The 20,991-nt window shown below is 39.5% G+C and overlaps 2 protein-coding genes across 2 annotated transcripts in view; one reads left to right on the top strand and one right to left on the bottom strand.

Moving 5' to 3' along the window:
• TEX11 (testis expressed 11) overlaps positions 1–20,991 on the top strand; it is a gene marked incomplete at both ends in the record, with an annotated part of 339,675 nt that overhangs the window by 123,730 nt on the left and 194,954 nt on the right. Inside the window, 2 exons of the mRNA XM_079728048.1 lie at positions 11,734–11,788; positions 15,179–15,271. Of these exons, the coding sequence (XP_079584174.1) occupies positions 11,734–11,788; positions 15,179–15,271 (148 nt within the window). The remainder of the gene's footprint in view (positions 1–11,733; positions 11,789–15,178; positions 15,272–20,991) is intronic.
• Positions 257–1,375, bottom strand: LOC307069026 (heterogeneous nuclear ribonucleoprotein D0-like; the record flags this gene model as incomplete). Its single annotated transcript, XM_079727181.1, has 1 exon — positions 257–1,375. The coding sequence occupies one exon, from the start codon at positions 1,373–1,375 to the stop codon at positions 455–457; it is 921 nt and encodes a 306-aa protein (XP_079583307.1). The 3' UTR covers positions 257–454.

Here is a 20,991-nt window from a genome sequence, read left to right as displayed (position 1 = left end):
TGCTTTGTATTTCTGTGGTGTCTGTTGTAACTTCTCCTTTTTCATTTCTAATTTTATTGATTTGAGTCCTCTCCCTCTTTTTCTTTTTCTTTTTTTTTTTTACACAAAGGGATTTATTAAAAAACCAGTAAGACATTGCTACATCATGACACTGTCACACTGGGCTTTTAACACAAGACTTGCTCTACAATACTGGGGAGGGCGGGGCATAAAGCACAAATTGATTCTGAAGCATAGCAATTAAGAAATAAAACAATGAAAGCAAATTTCTTTTAATGAGAACTCAGAATTAAACTTCAGGGGGACCCAACGTCAAACTTCCATTCAGGGACTTGATACAAAAAATTTAGTTTGAACTGCTATTAGCAGGTGGCAGGAGCCACCTTCAAATGATTCTTCAATTTGGAAAATACTGCTTCACCACCTGTTGGGGATAAGTTGCAAATGGAATAATTTAGTATGGTTTGTAGCTATTTTGATGACCACCTCGCCTGGATACTTTCCCATAACCACTCTGCTGGTCACCACCTCTTCCATGAGCTCTTACCGCAAATCCTCCTCTAGATCCCCACTGTTGCTGTTGCTGATACTGCTCCTTTGACATAGCTACTTTTATTTCACATTTACTAAGACCAACATTGTGGTATTTCTTTTCCATTATCTTCTTCACTGGTTCCTCTTCCTTAAAGGTAATAAAGCAGAATCCACACCTCTTATTGGTCTTGTTGTCCATGGAGAGCTCTATGGATTCAACCTCACCAAAACCACCAAAGTACTCCCTTATTTTCTCTTCAGGTGTATCTGGAGAAAGGCCACCAACAAAAATTTTTTTAATAGGCTCTTTTGTTTTCATGGCTTTGGCCCTCTTAGGATCAATCACCTTCCCATTCAATTTATGTTCTTTCTGATCCATGACCTTATCTACACTCTCCAACTCTTTAAATAGCGCAAAGCCAAAACCCCTTGATCGCCCTGTGATAGGATCTAACTTCAGAGTGCAGTCTACGACTTCACCAAATTTGGAGAAGTAGTCCTTCAGATCTTTCTTTGTACTGTCCCAGCTAAGGCCTCCTATAAACATTTTCCATTCTTCCCGCTGTGCCGTCGCTGCTTCAGAGTGTCGTGGGGAGAAGTTTGAATGACCGTCATCCTCCTCTTTCTTACTGGCATCGATCTTCGCCCCCTCCGACTCGGCGCTGCCTCCTTCGGTGCCTCCGACCGCGGTTCCGCCCCCGGTCCCGGCTCCGCTTCCCCCCGCCGCCGCTGCCCCCTGCGCCGCCGCCACCATGGCTCCCTCCTGTTCGCCCGCCGAGCCGCCTACCGCCGCTGTTGCTGCCGCCGCCGCCCCATCCCTGCCAAACTGCTCCTCCGACATAGTGCTACTGCCTCCGCCGCCGCCGAGACTACATCCGCCGTTGCCGCGAACCGAAACTAGCAGCAAAGTAATCCCTGCCGCTGCCGGGCGCCCGCTCTACCGCGCGAAGCACACAACAAGACAGAGAAGGCGTGCGTGGCTGCAAAGGCTCCTGTGCCTCTCCCCGGCCTTCCCCCCTTGCCGCCCACTCTCGCGTGGCGCGCACTCCCACCCTCGTCCGCCACACTAAAAAAGAATAAGAAGGACCCCGGAGGAAGATGGCGGAAGAGTAAGACGTGGAGATCACCTTCCTCCCCACAGATACATCAGAAATTCATCTACACGTGGAACAACTCCTACAGAACACCTACTGAACGCTGACAGAAGACCTCAGACCCCCCAAAAGGCAAGAAACTCCCCACATACCTGGATAGGGCAAAAGAAAAAAGAATAAACACAGACAAAAGGATATGGACGGGACCTGCACCAGTGGGAGGGAGCCGTGAAGGAGGAAAGGTTTCCACACACTAGAAGCCCCTTCGCGGGCGGAGACTGCAGGTGGCGGAGGGGGAAAGCTTCGGAGTAGCGGAGGAGAGCACAGCAACAGGGGTGTGGAGGGCAAAGCGGAGAGATTCCCAAACAGAGGATCGGTGCCCTCAGGCACACACCAGCCCGAGAGGCTTGTCTGCTTGGCCGCCGGGACGGGCGGGGCTGGGAGCTGAGGCTCGGGTATCGGAGCGCAGGGAGAGGACTGGGGCTGGCGGCAGGAAGAGAGCCTGAGGGGGTTAGTGCACCACGGCTAGCCCGGAGGGAGTCCAGGGAAAGGGTCTGGAGCTGCCAAAGAGGCAAGAGACTTTTTCTTCCCTTTTGTTTCCTGGTGCGCGAGGAGAGGGCATTAAGAGAGCTGCTTAAAGAAGCACCAGAGACGGGCGCAAGCCGCGGCTAAAGGTGCGGACCCCGGAGACGGTCGTGGGATGCTGGGGCTGCTGCTGCCGACGCCACAAGGCCTGTGTGCGAGCGCAGGTCACTGTCCACCCCGCCTTCCGGGGAGCCTGTGCACCCCGCCACTGCCGGGGTCCCGGGACCCAGGGACAGCTTTCCCGGGAAAGCGCACAGAGAGCCTCGGGCTGGTGCAACGTCACGCTGGCTTCTGCCGCCGCAGGCCCGCTCCACACTGCGCGCCCCTCCCTCCCCTCGGCCTGAGTGAGCCAGAGCCCCCGAATCAGCGGCTCCTTTAAACCCGTCCTGTCTGAGCGAAGAACGGACGCCCTCCTGCGACCTACGCACAGAGGCGGGGCCAGGTCCAAGGCTGAGACCCGCGAGCTGTGAGAGCAGAGAAGAGACAGGGAAATCTCTCTGTGCAGCCTTGGAGGCAGCGGATTAAAGCTCCACGGTCCACTTGATGTGCCCTGCATCTGTGGAGTGCATGAATGGACAGCGAATCATCCCAAATTGAGGAAGTGGACTTTGAGGACAAGATTTAAGGCTTTCCCCCCTTTTCCTCTTTTTACAACGAATTATCCCAAATTAAGGAGGTGGACTTAGAGAGCAAGATTTCAGGCTTTTCCCCTTTTCCTGTTTTTACAGCGAATTATCCCAAATTGAGGAGGTGGACTTTGAGAGCAAGATTTTCGATTTTTCCCCCTGCTCTCTTTTTGTGAATGTGTATGTGTATGCTTCTGTGTGAAATTTTCTCTGTATAGCTTTGCTTCCACCATATGTCCCAGGGTTCTATCTGTCCGTTTTATTTTTCAATAATTTTTAATTTTAATAATGCTACTATATTTTACACTTTATTCTATTTTACTTTATCTGCTCTTTCTTTTTTTCCTACCTTCCCTTCCTCCCTCCCTCCCTCCGCCCCTCCTTTCCTTCTTTCTCTCTTTCTTTCCTTCCTCCCTCCCTCCCTTCTTCCTTTCACTCTCTCTTTTTCTTTCCTTCGTCCCTCCCTCCCTCCCTCCTGTCTGTCTTTCTTTTCTTCCTCCCTCCCTCCTACCCGTCTTCCTTTCACTCTTTTTCTTTCCTTCCTCCCTCCCTCCTGTCTTTCTTTCTTTCTTTCTTTCTTTCTTTCCTTCCTCCCTCCCTCGCTTCTTCCATTCACTCTTCTTTTTCTTTCCTCCCTCCCTCCCTCCTTTCTTTCTTTCCATCCTTCCTCCCTCCCTCCCTCCTTTCTTTCTTCCTTCCTTGCTTCCTTTCTTCTTCCTTTCTTTCTCTCTCTCTTTCTTTCCTCTACTAATTCTTTCTTTCTACTTTTTCTCCCTTTTCTTCTGAGCCGGGTAGATGAAAGGCTCTTGGTGCTCCATCCAGGAGTCAGTGCTGTGCCTCTGAAGTGGGAGAGCCAACTTCAGGACACGGGTCCACAAGAGACCTCCCAGCTCCTCATAATATCAAGTGGTGAAAATCTCCCAGAGATCTCCATCTCAACACCAGCACCCAGCTTCACTCAACGACCAGCAAGCTACAGTGCTGGTCACCCTATGCCAAGCAACTAGCAAGGCAGGAACACAACCCCACCCATTAGCAGAGAGGCTGCCTAAAAACATAATAAGGCCACAGGCACCCCAAAACACACCACCAGACGTGGACCTGTCCACCAGAAAGACAAGATCGAGCCTCAACCACCAGAACACAGGCACTAGTCCCCCCCACCAGGAAGCCTACACAACCTACTGAAACAACCTTAGCCACTGGGGACAGACACCAAAAACAATGGGAACTACGAATCTGCAGCCTGCAAAAAGGAGACCCCAAACACAGGAAGATAAGCAAAATGAGAAGACAGAAAAACACACAGCAGGTGAAGGAGTAAGATAAAAACCCAGCAGACCTAACAAATGAAGAGGTAATAGGCTGTCTACCTGAAAAAGAATTCAGAATAATGATAGTAAAGATGATCCAAGATTCTATTTCCAAGATCCAAAATCTTGGAAATAGAATAGACAAAATGCAAGAAACAGTTAACAAGGACCTAGAAGAACTAAAGATGAATCAAGCATCGATTAAAAACACATAAATGAAATGAAAAATACTCTAGATGGGATCAATAGCAGAATAACTGAGGCAGAAGAACGGATAAGTGAGGTGGAAGATAAAATAGTGGAAATAACTGCTGCAGAGCAAAATAAAGAAAAAAGAATGAAAAGAACAGAGGACAGTCTCAGAGACCTCTGGGACAACATTAAACGCACCAACATTCGAATTATAGGGGTTCCAGAAGAAGAAGAGAAAAAGAAAGGGACTGAGAAAATATTTGAAGAGATAATACTTGAAAACTTCCCTAATATGGGAAAGGAAATAATCAAGTCCAGGAGGCACGGAGAGTCCCATAAAGAATACATCCAAGGAGAAATACGCCAAGACACATATTAATCAAACTGTCAAAAATTAAACACAAAGAAATCATATTAAAAGCAGCAAGGGAAAAACAACAAATAACACACAAGGGAATCCCCATCAGGTTAACAGCTGATCTCTCAGCAGAAACTCTACAAGCCAGAAGGGAGTGGCAGGACATAATTAAAGTGATGAAGGAGAGAAACCTGCAACCAAGATTACTCTACCCAGCAAGGATCTCATTCAGATTTGATGGAGAAATTAAAACCTTTACAGACAAGCAAAAGCTGAGAGAGTTCAGCACCACCAAACCAGCTTTACAACAAATGCTAAAGGAACTTCTCTAGGCAAGAAACACAACAGAAGGAAAAGACCTACAATAACAACCCAAAGCAATTAAGGAAATGGGAATAGGAACATACATATCAATAATTACCTTAAATGTAAATGGACTAAATGCTCCCACCAAAAGACACAGATTGGCTGAATGGATACAAAAACAAGACCCATATATATGCTGTCTACAAGAGACCCACTTCAGACCTAGAGACACATACAGATGGAAAGTAAGGGGATGGAAAATGATATTCCATGCAAATGGAAATCAAAAGAAAGCTGGAGTAGCAATTCTTATATCAGACAAAATAGACTTTAAAATAAAGACTATTAGAAGAGACAAAGAAGGACACTACATAACGATAAAGGGATCGATCCAAGAAGAAGATATAACAATTGTAAATATTTATGCACCCAACATAGGAGCACCTCAATACATAAGGCAAATACTAACAGCCATAAAAGGGGAAATCGACAGTAACACACTCATAGTAGGGGACTTTAACATCCCACTTTCACCAGTGGACAGATCATCCAAAATGAAAATAAATAAGGAAACACAAGCTTTAAAGATACATTAAACAAGATGGACTTAATTGATATTTATAGGACATTCCATCCAAAAACAACAGAATACACATTTTTCTCAAGTGCTCATGGAACACTCTCCAGGATAGATCCTATCTTGGGTCACAAATCAAGCCTTGGTAAATTTAAGAAAATTGAAATTGTATCAAGTATCTTTTCCGACCACAATGCTATGAGACTAGACATCAATTACAGGGAAAGATCTGTAAAAAATACAAACACATGGAGGCTAAACAATACACTACTCAATAACGAAGTGATCACTGAAGAAATCAAAGAGGAAATTAAAAAATACCTAGAAACAAATGACAATGGAGACACGACGACCCAAAACCTATGGGACGCAGCAAAAGCAGTTCTAAGGGGGAAGTTTCTAGCAATACAATCCCACCTTAAGAAGCAGGAAACATCTCGAGTAAACAACCTGACCCTGCACCTAAAGCAATTAGAGAAAGAAGAACAAAAAACCCCCAAAGCTAGCAGAAGGAAAGAAATCATAAAGATCAGATCAGAAATAACTGAAAAAGAAATGAAGGAAACGATAGCAAAGATCAATAAAACTAAAAGCTGGTTCTTTGAGAAGATAAACAAAATTGACAAACCATTAGCCAGACTCATCAAGAAAAGAAGGGAGAAGACTCAAATCAATAGAATTAGAAATGAAAAAGGAGAAGTAACAACTGACACTGCAGAAATACAAAAGATCATGAGAGATTACTACAAGCAACTCTATGCCAATAAAATGGACAACCTGGAAGAAATGGACAAATTCTTAGACATGCACAACCTGCCAAGACTGAATCAGGAAGAAATAGAAAATATGAATAGACCAATCACAAGCACTGAAATTGAAACTGTGATTAAAAATCTTCCAACAAACAAAAGCCCAGGACCAGATGGCTTCACAGGCGAATTCGATCAAACATTTAGAGAAGAGCTAACACCCATCCTTCTCAAACTCTTCCAAACAATTTCAGATGAAGGAACACTCCCAAACTCATTCTACGAGGCCACCATCACCTTGATACCCAAACCAGGCAAGGATGTCACAAAGAAAGAAACCTACAGGCCAATATCACTGATGAACATAGATGCAAAAATCCTCAACAAAATACTAGCAAACAGAATCCAACAGCACATTAAGAGGATCATACACCATGATCAAGTGGGGTTTATTCCAGGAATGCAAGGATTCTTCAATATACGCAAATCAATCAATGTGATACACCATATTAACAAGTTGAAGGAGAAAAACCATATGATCATCTCAATAGATGCAGAGAAAGCTTTCGACAAAATTCAACACCCATTTATGATAAAATCCCTGCAGAAAGTAGGCATAGTGGGAACTTTCCTCAACATAATAAAGGCCATATATGACAAACCCACAGCCAACATTGTCCTCAATGGTGAAAAACTGAAACCATTTCCACTAAGATCAGGAACAAGACAAGGCTGCCCACTCTCACCACTCTTATTCAACCTAGTTTTGGAAGTTTTAGCCACAGCAATCAGAGAAGAAAAGGAAATAAAAGGAATCCAAATTGGAAAAGAAGAAGTAAAGCTGTCACTGTTTGCAGATGACATGATACTATACATAGAGAATCCTAAACATGCTACCAGAAAACTACTAGAGCTAATCAATAATTTGGTAAAGTAGCAGGATACAAACTTAATGCACAGAAATCTCTGGCATTCCTGTACACTAATGATGAAAAATCTGAAAATGAAATCAAGAAAACACTCCCATTTACCATTGCAACAAAAAGAATAAAATATCTAGGAATAAACCTACCTAAGGAGACAAACGACCTGTATGCAGAAAATTATAAGACACTGATGAAAGAAATTAAAGATGATACAAATAGATGGAGAGATATACCATCCTCCTGGATTGGAAGAATCAATATTGTGAAAATGACTCTACTACCCAAAGCAATCTACAGATTCAATGCAATCCCTATCAAACTACCACTGGCATTTTTCACAGAACTAGAACAAAAAATTTCAAAATTTGTTTGGAAACACAAAAGACCCCGAATAGCCAAAGCAATCTTGAGAACGAAAAACAGAGCTGGAGGAATCAGGCTCCCTGACTTCAGACTATACGACAAAGCTACAGTAATCAAGATAGTGTGGTACTGGCACAAAAACAGAAAGATAGATCAATGGAACAGGATAGAAAGCCCAGAGATAAACCCACGCACATATGGTCCACTTATCTTTGATAAAGGAGGCAGGAATGTACAGTGGAGAAAGGACAGCCTCTTCAATAAGTGGTGCTGGGAAAACTGGACAGGGACATGTAAAAGTATGAGATTAGATCATTCCCTAGCACCATACACAAAAGTAAGCTCAAAATGGATTAAAGACCTAAATGTAAGGCCAGAAACTATCAAACTCTTAGAGGAAAACATAGGCAGAACACTCTATGACATAAATCACAGCAAGATCCTTTTGGACCCACCTCCTAGAGAAATGGAAATAAAAACAAAGATAAACAAATGGGACCTAATGAAACTTCAAAGCTTTTGCACAGCAAAGGAAACCATAAACAAGACCAAAAGACAACCCTCAGAATGGGAGAAAATATTTGCAAATGAAGCAACTGACAAAGGATTAATCTCCAAAATTTACAAGCAGCTCATGCAGCTCAATAACAAAAAAACAAACAACCCAATCCAAAAATGGGCAGAAGACCTAAATAGACATTTCTCCACAGAAGATATACAGACTGCCAACAAACACATGAAAGGATGCTCAACATCATGAATCATTAGAGAAATGCAAATCAAAACTACAATGAGATATCATCTCACACCAGTCAGAATGGCCATCATCAAGAAATCTAGAAACAATAAATGCTGGAGAGGGTGTGGAGAAAAGGGAACACTCTTGCACTGCTTGTGGGAATGTGAATTGGTACAGCCACTATGGAGAACAGTACGGAGGTTCCTTAAAAAACTACAAAGAGAACTACCATATGACCCAGCAATCCCACTACTAGGCATATACCCTGAGAAAACCATAATTCAAAAAGAGACATGTACCAAAATGTTCATTGCAGCTCTATTCACAATAGCCCGGAGATGGAAACAACCTAAGTGTCCATCATCGGATGAATGGATAAAGAAGATGTGGCACATATATACAATGGAATATTACTCAGCCATAAAAAGAAACGAAACTGAGCTATTTATAATGAGGTGGATAGACCTAGAGTCTGTCATACAGATTAAAGTAAGTCAGAAAGAGAAAGACAAATACCGTATGCTAACACATATATATGGAATTTAAGAAAAAAAATGTCATGAAGAACCTAGGGGTAAAACGGGAATAAAGACAGACCTACTTGAGAATGTCCTTGAGGATATGGGGAGGGGGAAGGGTAAGCTGTGACAAAGTGAAAGAGAGGCATGGACATATATACACTACCAAACGTAAGGTAGATAGATAGTGGGAAGCAGCCACATAGCACAGGGAGATCAGCTCGGTGCTTTGTGACCGCCTGGAGGGGTGGGAATGGCAGGGTGGGAGGGAGGGAGATGCATGAGGGAAGGGATGTCGGAACAGATGTATATGTGTGACTGATTCACTTTGTTATAAAGCAGAAACTAATAAAAAAAAAGAAAAAAAAAGAATAAGAAGCAGCGGCGGCTGCTCTCGCTTCCTCCTCGCTTTAATGGCACCGCCGCGTTCCCTCTTTTTCTTGTTGAGTCTGGCTAATGGTTTATCAATTTTAACTTCTCAAAGAACCATTTTTAGTTTTATTGATCTTTGCTATTGTTTTCTTTGTATCTATGTCATTTATTTCTGCTCTGATCTTCATGATTTCTTTCCTTCTGTTAACTTTGGGTTTTGTTTGTTCTTCTTTCTCTAGTTCCTTCAGGTGTAAGGTTAGATTATTTATTTGAGAGTTTTCTTGTTTCTTGAGGTAGCCTTGTATAGCTATAAACTTGCCTCTTAGACCTGCTTTTGCTATATCCCATAGGTTTTGGATCGTTGCGTTTTCATTGTCATTTGTCTCTAGGTATTTTTTGATTTCCTCTGATTTCTTCAGTGATTTCTTAGTTATTTAGTAATGTATTGTTTAGCTTCCATGTGTTTGTGTTTTTTACATTTTTTACCCTGTAATTCATTTCTAATCTCATTGCGTTGTGGTCAGAAAAGATGCTTGATATGATTTCAATTTTCTTAAAGTCACTGAGGCTTGATTTGTGACCCAAGATGTGATCTGTCCTGGAGAATGTTCCGTGCGTACTTGGGAAGAAAGTGTAATCTGATGTTTTTGGATGGAATGTCCTGTAAATATCATTTACATCTGTTTGGTCTATTTTGTCATTTAAAGCTTGTGTTTCCTTATTTATTTTCATTTTGGATGATCTGTCCATTGGTGTAATTGAGGTGTTAATGTCCCCCAGTATTACTGTGTTACTGTCAGTTCCCTCTTTTATAGCTGTTAGCAGTTGTCTTATGTATTGAGGTGCTCCTATGTTGGGTGCATATATATTTATAATTATTATGTCTTCTTCTTGGATTGATCCCTTGATCATTATGTAGTGTCCTTTCTTGTCTCTTGTAACATTCTTTATTTTAAAGTCTATTTTATCTGATATGAGTATTGCTACTCCAGCTTTCTTTTGATTTCCATTTGCATGGAATATCTTTTTCCATCCCCTCACTTTCAGTCTGTATGTGTCCGTAGGTCTGAAATGGGTCTCTTGTAGACAGCATATAGATGGGTCTTGTTTTTGTATCAATTCAGCAAGCCTGTGTCTTTTGGTTGGAGCATTTAATCCATTCATGTTTAAGGTAATTATCGATATGTATGTTCCTGTGACCATTTTCTTAATTGTTTTTGCTTTGTTTTTGTAGGTCCTTTTCTTCTCTTGTGTTTCCCACTTAGAGAAGTTCCTTTAGCTTTTGTTGTAGAGCTGGTTTGGTGGTGCTGAATTCTCTTAGCTTTTGCTTGTCTGTAAAGCTTTTGATTTCTCCATCGAATCTGAATGAGATCCTTGCCAGGTAGATTAATGTTGGTTGTAGGTTCTTCCCTTTCATCACTTTAAGTATATCATGCCACTCCCTTCTGGCTTGTAGAGTCTCTGCTGAGAAATCAGCTGTTAACCTTATGGGAGTTCCCTTGTATGTTATTTGTCGTTTTTCCCTTGCTGCTTTCAATAATTTTTCTTTGTCCTTAATTTTTGCCAATTTGATTACTATGTGTCTCAGCCTGTTTCTCCTTGTGTTTATCCTGTATGGGACTCGCTGCACTTCCTGGACTTGGGTGGCTATTTCCTTTCCCATGTTAGGGAAGTTTTCGACTATAATCTCTTCAAATATTTTCTCGGGTCCTTTCTCTCTCTCTTCTCCTTCTGGGACCCCTATAATGCGAATGTTGTTGCGTTTAATGTTGTCCCAGAGGTCTCTTAGGCTGTCTTCATTTCTTTTCCTTCTTTTTTCTTTATTCTGTTCCATGGCAGTGAATTCCACCATTCTGTCTTCCAGGTCACTTATCCGTTCTTCTGCCTCAGTTATTCTGCTATTGATTCCTTCTAGTTTAGTTTTCATTTCAGTTATTGTATTGTTTATCTCTGTTTGTTTGTTCTTTAATTCTTCTAGGTCTTTGTTAAACATTTCTTGCATCTTCTCGTTCTTTACCTCCATTGTTTTTCCGAGGTCCTGGATCATCTTCACTATCTTTATTCTGAATTCTTTTTCTGGAAGTTTGCCTATCTCCACTTCATTTAGTTGTTTTTCTGGGGTTTTATCTTGTTCCTTCATCTGGTACATAGCCCTCTGCCTTTTCATCTTGTCTATCTTTCTGTGAATGTGGTTTTTGTTCCACAGGCTGCAAGATTGTAGTTCTTGCTTCAGCTGTCTGCCCTCTGGTGGATGGAGGCTATCTCTGTGGTTTTCTAAAGTTAGAAAGTATTGCTTTATGTAATTGATTTTTATGTATCAATTGGCTAATAATATGTTGTAGTGCAAAATAGAAAAGTTGTAATTAAGTATAATTGTAACATGTCTTCTTAGTAATATGTAGTCTTGAAAAAATATATATAATTTGAAATAAATATATATTTATATGTATTTATATGTATTTTTTCCTTTTTTAATGATAGACAAAGCTATGATACTGGGAGGATGGATAAGCAGTATGTTCGGCCACGCATGCTGGTAAGGAATATGTTAAATATTGCAGAAGTTGGTTGAAGAAATACAGTTTATGTTATTGTAATAAAATTATGATAGTCTGTCCCTCCATTTGTGAGCAGATTATTCACTGGGCACATCATTTAATATCTCAGTGCATTAGTTTCTGTAAGGTTGGTAAACTTATAGAATCAATCCTCCAGGTAGATTCTTGTACCCATGAATTAATTAATACATGTAAAGTGCTTAGGACAATGTTTGGCTATATAAGTTTTAGCTTATATTCTCGGTTTCTGTAACCACCCAGATAGAACATGCTTGGTATGGAAGTTAATTTTCATATTTAATCAAGTAAAATGTGATTATGTAAATAAATCTGATATAAAACTAATTTAATACATACCATAGCAGAATGGAATTTTTTTGAATATCCGTCTTTGCTTCTTACTATTATTACAGTATATCACTCAAAATGTAACTGAATACATACACACACACACATGTATACATATATTTATATGTATATACACACACATATATATATCAATATATCTAACAATGTGGTAGATGGGGAAAAAACAGAAATATAAAATGTGGCCTCTACCCTTAAATAACTTATGTTTAAAGGATGAAACTAATACAGGTGAATACAATGGAATATTATTCAGCCATGAAAGGAAGGAAATTCTGACACATGCTACAACATAGATGAACCTGGAGGACATTATGTTAAGTGAAATAAGCCATTCACAAAAAGACATACTGTATGATTCCAGTTCAGTGAGATATGTTGGGTAGTCAAATTCATAGAGACGGAAAATAGAATGGTGGTTGCAGAGGTTTGGAGGGAGGAGAACATGGGGAGCTATTGTTTAATGGGTGGAGAGTTTCAATTTTGTGAGATTAAAAGTTCTGGAGATGTATGGTGGTGCTGGTTGCACAACAGTGTGAATATACTTAATGCTACTGAACCATACACTTAAAAATGGTTTAAATGGTCAATTTTATGTTATGTGTACTTTATCACAAGTAAAAATAATGAAAATATATTATGATAGTGTCATATAATAGAATACCATATAACAATGAGAATAGACTACAATAATTGTAACAATATGGATGTTCTCACATATAATGTTGAACAAACAGAGCAAAATACAAAGTAGTACATACTGTATGGTTCCATAAATGTGAATGCCAAAAGCAGGTAGAACTAATACATGGTGTTGGAAGTCAGATAATTGGTTACCCTTGTTTGGAATAGTGTCTGAAAAGAGATATGAGATGAGACTAATGTTCTGTTTCTTGATTTCTGTGTTGTTAACATATGTGTGCTCACTGTGTGAAAATTCAGAGTTGTACCATAGAGATTTTGGAACTTTTTTGTATGTATTTTATACTTTAATTAAAATTTCAAGAAAAAGATTAAAACAAATGAGTACAAGTGAAACAGTTTGGGAAAAATAAGTGATAAACTGTGTGGTACTAAACTGAAGTATACGGAAGGGCATGCAGAAAAGGGGAATATTAATATTGACTAGAATAGTTGAAGAAGACTTTTGGTAGGAGATAGGCTTCGAAAAGCAGATGGGGTTCATACAGTTAAAAGGGGAGGGAGAAGGGAATATGAGGCAAGGGATCTAGATGAGAAGACGTCTGGAGGAGGAAATGAGGATGGAAGATAGGATTTAAGTGTGATTGAAATATAATATTCATATTGCAAGGTATGGAGAAGATTATGAAATAGTTTTTCTTTCATGCTAGAAGTGTTTTATTGTGGTATAACTTAAAAAATAAATATATATATATACACACACACACATATATATACACACACACACTAAATTGCACAAATCTTAAAATTGTACAGCCTGATGAGTTTCAATTTATCTATATAGTTTTGTAACTACCACACAGATCAAGATACAGAACTTTCCATCACCCTCAAAAGTTACCTTGGCCTCTTTCCAGTTTATAGCCATTCATACCCCCATGATAAAACCACTGTTCTGACTTTTATTGATGTAGAATATTTTTGGCTTATCTGTGTATAAATGAAATCATGCAGTATGTACTGTTTTATGTCTGGCTTCTTTTGCTTAACATAATAGTTTTGAGGTTCATCCATTTTGTTTTATCTTTATGATTATTTGACCCTTTTACTATTATGAAATAGCTACAGTCTTTCTCAGAGATGCCATATTTACTCCATCAGAGTCCTCTGGGGAAGTTTATAAGTTGAGAGTTGCTCCACAATAATAATAATGATATTAAGTACATTATATCCATCTTAGTTTTTTAATTAAAATCTCAAAGCTATCACACCCTAAATGTCATTTCTCTAAGGTTCGCAGAGCCCTAATGTGCTTAACATTTTTTTTTAAGTTAGAAGAACACCTTCACCTGATCCTACTGTCCTCATTATACTTAGAGGCAGAATAGAATCTTCATTGAAATAGGCCTCCTACTTTCAAAATGTGAATCTGTAGTTAAATAAGTCTGTGCTAAGTGGAGTTATTCCACTTATCAATGTAGATCTGGCTGGAGAAACTGACTTAATTACTAAATACTTTATTAATTTTAAAACTTGGTTGAGTTGGGAGAAATGTTGTCTATAGGAAAGTATATCTGCTCCTAGTGAAATGGTGGTATATGTGCCCTTGGTCCAATTGGTTAATCTCAACTAGGCTATAAAGTCTTTGAGAGAGGGATTATGTCTTTCTATTTATTTCTTTTGGTGGAGGCCTAATATAATGCTACCTAAACAGTAGGTGGTAAGATGATTACATTAAATATTGCTGTGCTTTAATTTCCTTATTTTTTTAAAAAAATTAATTATTTATTTTTGGCTGTGTTGGGTCTTCATTTCTGTGCAAGGGCTTTCTCTAGTTGTGGCAAGTGGGGGCCACTCTTCATCGCAGTGCGCGGGCCTCTCACTGTTGCGGCCTCTCTTGTTGTGGAGCACAGGCTCCGGACGCACAGGCTCAGCGGCCATGGCTTACAGGCCCAGCCGCTCCGTGGCATGTGGGATCCTCCCAGGCCAGGGCTCGAACCCGTGTCCCCTGCATTAGCAGGCAGATTCTCAACCACTGCGCCACCAGGGAAGCCCCTCCTTATTTTTAAAGTGGTGATGATTAAGTACTTTACCACTAAAACACTGTTAAGAAAATAAGTATATTAACACAATTATATTAAATTTAAATAAGCTATTACTGTAAAATTCTCAGATGGTATTTGGTGTGGGTAGCATAATGATGAGACATATCCCAAGACTATGTGGTTGCTTAAGGAAATGCTATTTCATAATTATGACTGAGGTTTGAGAAATGCCTGTCACTGTGTAAGTGCTAGTCAGCTGTTGTATTGCAGTTTAACCCTCAGCTGTGTGTGTGTTTTTTCTATTTTTAATTATAGGCTAAAGTTCTACGGTTACTAGCCACTGCTTATATGGATTGGGACGGCAAAGAATATTATAAGGCTCTCAGCGCTGTAAACCTAGCAAACAAGGTATAAGAGGTTTTTACTTTTGAAAATTAGCTTAATGAAATTTTGAAAGCATTGATTCACATTTTGAAATCCAGTGTAGACATTTGCTCCAGTATTCCTGTTTGTTTTTTTTTTAAAACAAGATTGTTGCAGTCTCTTCTGCAGCACAGAAAGGAAGAATAAAGTATACCTATACCTCTGACAACAGATATTTTTGAAAAAATTTTCTTTCGCACAAAAGAGAAAAGGTTCTCTGATGTGAGTAAATTTTAGGATAAAGAAGGAAATGATAAAATAGGCAGATAATGGGATTTAGTTTAAAAAAACCAACATCAGTCGTTCACTTTCAGCTGATGCTCATACATACATACATACACATATACATACATACATACATACAATATCTCTATACTCCTGGATAAGGAATATTGATAGGCTGATGACTGTTTTAAGAGATTCAATTAGGATCAATGTGTTTTACTCTATAAGGCGATTAAATATAGTGATACATTTTTTAAAATTTTTATTTATTTTGGCTGCATTGGGTCTTCGTTGCTGGGCGCGGGCTTTCTCTAGTTGTGGTGAGCAGGGGCTACTCTTCGTTGCGGTGCACGGGCTTCTCATTGCTGTGGCTTCTCTTGTTGTAGAGCACGGGCTCTAGGCACGCAGCTTCAGTAGTTGTAGCACGTGGGCTCAGTCGTTGTAGCTCGCGGGCTCTAGAGTACAGGCTCAGTAGTTGTGGCACACGGGCTTATTGCTCCATGGCATGTGGGATCTTCCCAGACCAGGGATGGAACGCTTGTCCCCTGCATTGGCAGGCGGATTCTTAACCACTGCACCACCAGGGAAGTCCCTGATACATTTTCAAAAGATTTTTTTCAACAAGATGGGAAGCATGAAAGTGAATAGTTGAATTTATCAGAATATTAAATTGCCCAAAGAAACCATTTACTTGAATTATATTTTCGTGAAATTTATGTCACGTGGATGGGGTTTTTTAATGCTGAAAAACTTCTTTTATATTAAATGTTTAAATTTTAAAATATTAATATACATGAACATTTTCAAAAGCTGCATCCTTTTTTTTTGCATTTGCTAAGATGCAAGTCTAAATAAAAAATAGGATCCAAGACAATGGAGGAGGCTGCATACTAGCTACATGGCTTCTTGTCAGCATGTCTCTTTGTTCACTGGATACAGAAGTTGCAGTTTTTATAACAATAATTGTCCATCTGCATTACTCCTGACATATCACATTTAATAGCCTAATTATTGACCCTGGACATCGATGAACTGGGTGCGTTAGGATTTCAGTGGCAATATACACTTAAAAGAGTTTTATTTGTAAACAATTTCAAACCTAGAGAAAGATTGAAAGAATAAGAATAGTTCAAAGAATACTCATCTATTTACTTCAACCAGAATCACCTGTTATTAACATTTTGTGCATTCTCTCTTTCTCTGTATTATTGAGGAAATATAATTCATACATTCATCTTATTGAGGATAATATATATTGATATCTATAATAATAATATATGTTATATACACTCAGTAATGAACTGTATAGCATGTTTTTCTCTCCAATATAGGATTAATCAGTCTAGGATTAAGTATTGCATTTTTGTGACATGTCTCTTTAGTCCCCTGTAATCTGGAACATTTCTGTAGCCTTTCTTTTGACTTTTGTGTCATTGATATTTTGGAAGAATACATTAGCTCCTTACCTTCTTTTAAATGAAAATTCTTCATTTGAGATTTATCTGATGTTTCCTTGTGATTAGACTCATATTATGCATTTGTGACTGGAATACTGCATGAGTGATATTGTGTCCCTTCTCAGGGCATCACATTTGGAGGCCCCTGATGTCCGTCTGCTCCTCATTGGTGATAATACTGATCACCTGTTCAAAAGTGTATATCTTCACTGTATATTAACCATTTTTCCCCTTGCAACCAATAAACACTTTAAAATTATGCATACACCCTGCTTTTTATTAAAAATTTCCTTAAGAATTAGTGTTCTTGCCTGAATCAATCTTACGATGGTTGCCAAACAATCATTTTCTAACTGTAGCACTCCCTTCATATTTACCAGTTGGCACTCAGCATTCTACTGTAAGCAAGAGCTCTCCCTTCTCCCATTTATTTAATATTTATTTATTTACTTATTGATTTATTCATTTGTTATCAGGATTTATCAGGGTTTTTGTATTCCTATTTTGCCACTGACATAATTCATTCCTCTTAATTATCTTTTAACAGTTTTGTTTAGGTATAATTAACATACAATAAACTACCCATATTTAAAGTAAAATATTTGATGTTTTGACATGTGTGTATATCTATGAAACAATCACCACAACTAGGATACTGAATATATACATCATTCCTCAAAGTTTCTTCACACCCTTTTGTCACCCCTCTTTCCCACTCTTCCCTAGGTAACAGCTGATCTGCTTTCATAGATTAGTTTGCATTTTCTAGAGTTTTATACCAATGGAATCATAGAGAATGTACTCTAGTTTTGAATGGCTTCTTTCATTCAGCATTCAGTACAGTTATTCTTAGATGTTGTGTGTGTGCGTAGTTTATTCCCAGGGTTCAGTAATATCTTATTGTATGGATATATACCATAGTTGCTCTTAAATCTACTTTATCTTTTATGGATATAGTTACTTTAGCTTTCTTTTGACTAGCGTTAGCATGGTGTATCTTGTTCTGTTTTCCTATTTACGTCTTTATGTTTAAAGTGCATCTCTTGTAAGCTGCATACAGTTGGGTTTTGCTTTTTTATCCACTCTGACAACCTCAGTCTTTTGACTGGGGTGTTTAGAATATTTACATTTGATGTGATTATTGATGTGGTTAAGTTTGAGTCTATCACCTTGTTATTGTTTATTTGTCCTGCATATTCTTTATTCCCCTTTTCTTCTTTTTTTTCTGCCTTCTTTTGTAAGTTTGTATTTAAGTAAGTTTTTCTTCAAAACAATTTATGAGTCCCATGTAGTTTTTATTCTAACCTCCTGAAGAATCCATATTGAAATATTATGAAAATACGGACTTCCCTGGTGGCACGGTGGTTAAGAATATGCCTGCCAACGCAGGGGACAAGGGTTTGAGCTCTGGCCTGGGAAGATCCCACATGCCGCGGAGCAAATAAGCCCTGTGACACAACTACTGAGCCTGCGAGCCACAACTACTGAAGCCCACATGCCTAGAGCCCATGCTCCACAACAAGAGAAGCCACTGCAGTAAGACTGTGCACCACAACAAAGAGTAGCCCTCACTCTCCACAACTAGAGAAAAGCCCACATGCAGCAACAAAGACCCAATGCAGCCAAAGATAAATAAATAAATTATTTATTTATTAAAAAAAGGAGGAGTATTATGAAAATATTTGCAGGATCATCTGGAGGAATAAACAGTGAGACTACTCAGGGAAATACTGAAAAAGGAGAGTGATCATAGAGGCTGTGTCACATTACATATTTGAATAATTTTTTAGATTCAGTTTTATTTCTTCTGTTGGCTTATTAGTTGTAACTCTTTGTTTTGCTATTCTACTGGTTTCTTTAGGGCTTATACTATATACCTTATCTTGGTCTACCTTCATATGTCATAATAGTGTACTTTTATATCTCCCAGCCTGGCCTTTATGCTACTGTGGTCATATGTTTTACTTTTACATATGTTATAAAATCCACAATACTATGTTATTATTTTTGTTTAAATTGTCAATTTTATTTTTTTTTTATTATTATTATTTTTATTTTATTTATTTATTTTTTTTTGCGGTACGCGGGCCTCTCACTGTTGTGGCCTCTCCCGTTGCGGAGCACAGGCTCCGGAAGCGCAGGCTCAGCGGCCGGGGCTCAAGGGCCCAGCCGCTCCGCGGTATGTGGGATCCTCCCGAACCGGGGCACGAACCCGTGTCCCCTGCATCGGCAGGCGGACTCACAACCACTGCGCCACCAGGGAAGCCCGTCAATTTTATTTTAAAAGAGATACAAATAGGAAAAAAACTTACGCATTTACACATGTAGTTACCATTTCAAGTAATTGTTATTCCTTTGTATACATCCAAATTTCCATTTGTTATTTTTCTTCTGCCTGAAGAACATTATTTTGGGATTATCCAAAGAGACTTATTATGAAGAATTGGCTCATGCAGTTGTGGAGGCTGGTGAGTCTCAAGATCTGCAGGATGAGTTGGCAAGACAGAGACTCAGGAAGGCTGATGGTGTGGTTCCAGTCTGAGTCCAAAGGCCTGAGAACCAGGAGAGCCAATGATGTAGTTTCAGTCCAAAGGCTGGCAGGCCTGAAACACAAGAAGGGCCAGTGTTTCAGTTCCAGTCCGAATGCAGGAAAAGGCTGATGTCCAGCTCAAAAGCAGTCAGTCAGGAAGAGTTCTCTGTGACTCAGGGGAGGGTCAGCTTTTTTGTTCTGTTCAGGCCTTCAACTCATTGGGTAAGGCCCACCCACATGCTGGGCAATCTGCTTTACCCAGTCTATCTGTCTGTCTGTCTATTTATTTATTTATAAATTTATTTACTTATTTATTTATTTTTGGCTGCATTGGGTCTTCGTTGCTGCATGCAGGCTTTCCCTAGTGGCTCATGGACTCTAGAGCACAGGCTCAGTAGCTCTGGGGCATGGGCTTATTTGCTCTGCGGCATGCGGGATCTTCCCGGACCAGGGCTCGAACCTGTTTCCCCTGCTTGGCAGGTGGATTCTTAACCACGGCGCCACCAGGGAAGCCCCAGTCTGTTGATTTAAATGTTAATCTCATCCAGAAACACTCTCACAGAAAGATCAGAATAATGTTTGACAAAATATCTGGGTACCCTGTGGCCCAGTCAAGTTGACATATAAAATTAACCATCATTGACACCTTTTAACATTTTTTGTAGTGCTGGTCTATTGGTGATGACTTATTTCAGCATTTGTGTCTTTGAAAATGTCTTTATTTCACATTATTAAAAAAATATATTTATTTGGCTGCACTGGGTCTTAGTCGTGGCACGCGGGATCTTCGATCTTTGTTGCAGCATGTGGGTTCTTCAGTTGCGGCATGCAAACTCTTAGTTGCGGCATGCATGTGGGATCTAGTTCCCCAACCAGGGATTGAACCAGGGACCCTGCATTGGGAGTGTGGAGGCCCAGCCACTGGACCACCAGGGAAGTCCCTATTTCACATTATTTTTAAAAAAACTTTTTATTTTTAATACTTATAGAGTAACAGGAAGTTGCAAAAATGGTACAAAGAAAAAAATTAAAATTAAATAAAAGCAATAGATTCAGAAGAAAATTTTAACACCCCCCCTCCCCTCTCCAAATAGTACAAAGAAGTCCCATGTACCCTTTACGAAGTTTCCTCTGATGGTTAACTGCTGCATTACTATAATACATCAAAAACAGCAGATTGTCATTGGTACATTTTATGTGTATAGCTTTATGCCATTTTATCCCATGTGTAAATGCATGTAACTACCACTGCAATAATATACAGAACTATCCCATCACCCCAAAGATTTTCCTCATACTACCCCTTTATATGCACACCCATACCTGCTCCACCCCCCACCATCCCTAAGCCCTTGCAAACACTATTCTTCATCTCTATAATTTTGTCATTCCAAGAATATTATATAAATGGAATCATACAGTTTATGACTTTTAGAAGATTAGCTTTTTTCACTTAGCATAATGCCTTTGAAATCCATTCAAGTTTTTGTGTG

Source organism: Hyperoodon ampullatus, assembly GCF_949752795.1.
Source record: "Hyperoodon ampullatus genome assembly, chromosome: X".
Classification (NCBI taxonomy): Eukaryota; Metazoa; Chordata; class Mammalia; order Artiodactyla; family Ziphiidae; genus Hyperoodon; species Hyperoodon ampullatus.
The sequence above is the reverse complement of the archived record's forward strand: the minus strand, read 5'-3'. Positions and strand labels throughout refer to the sequence as shown.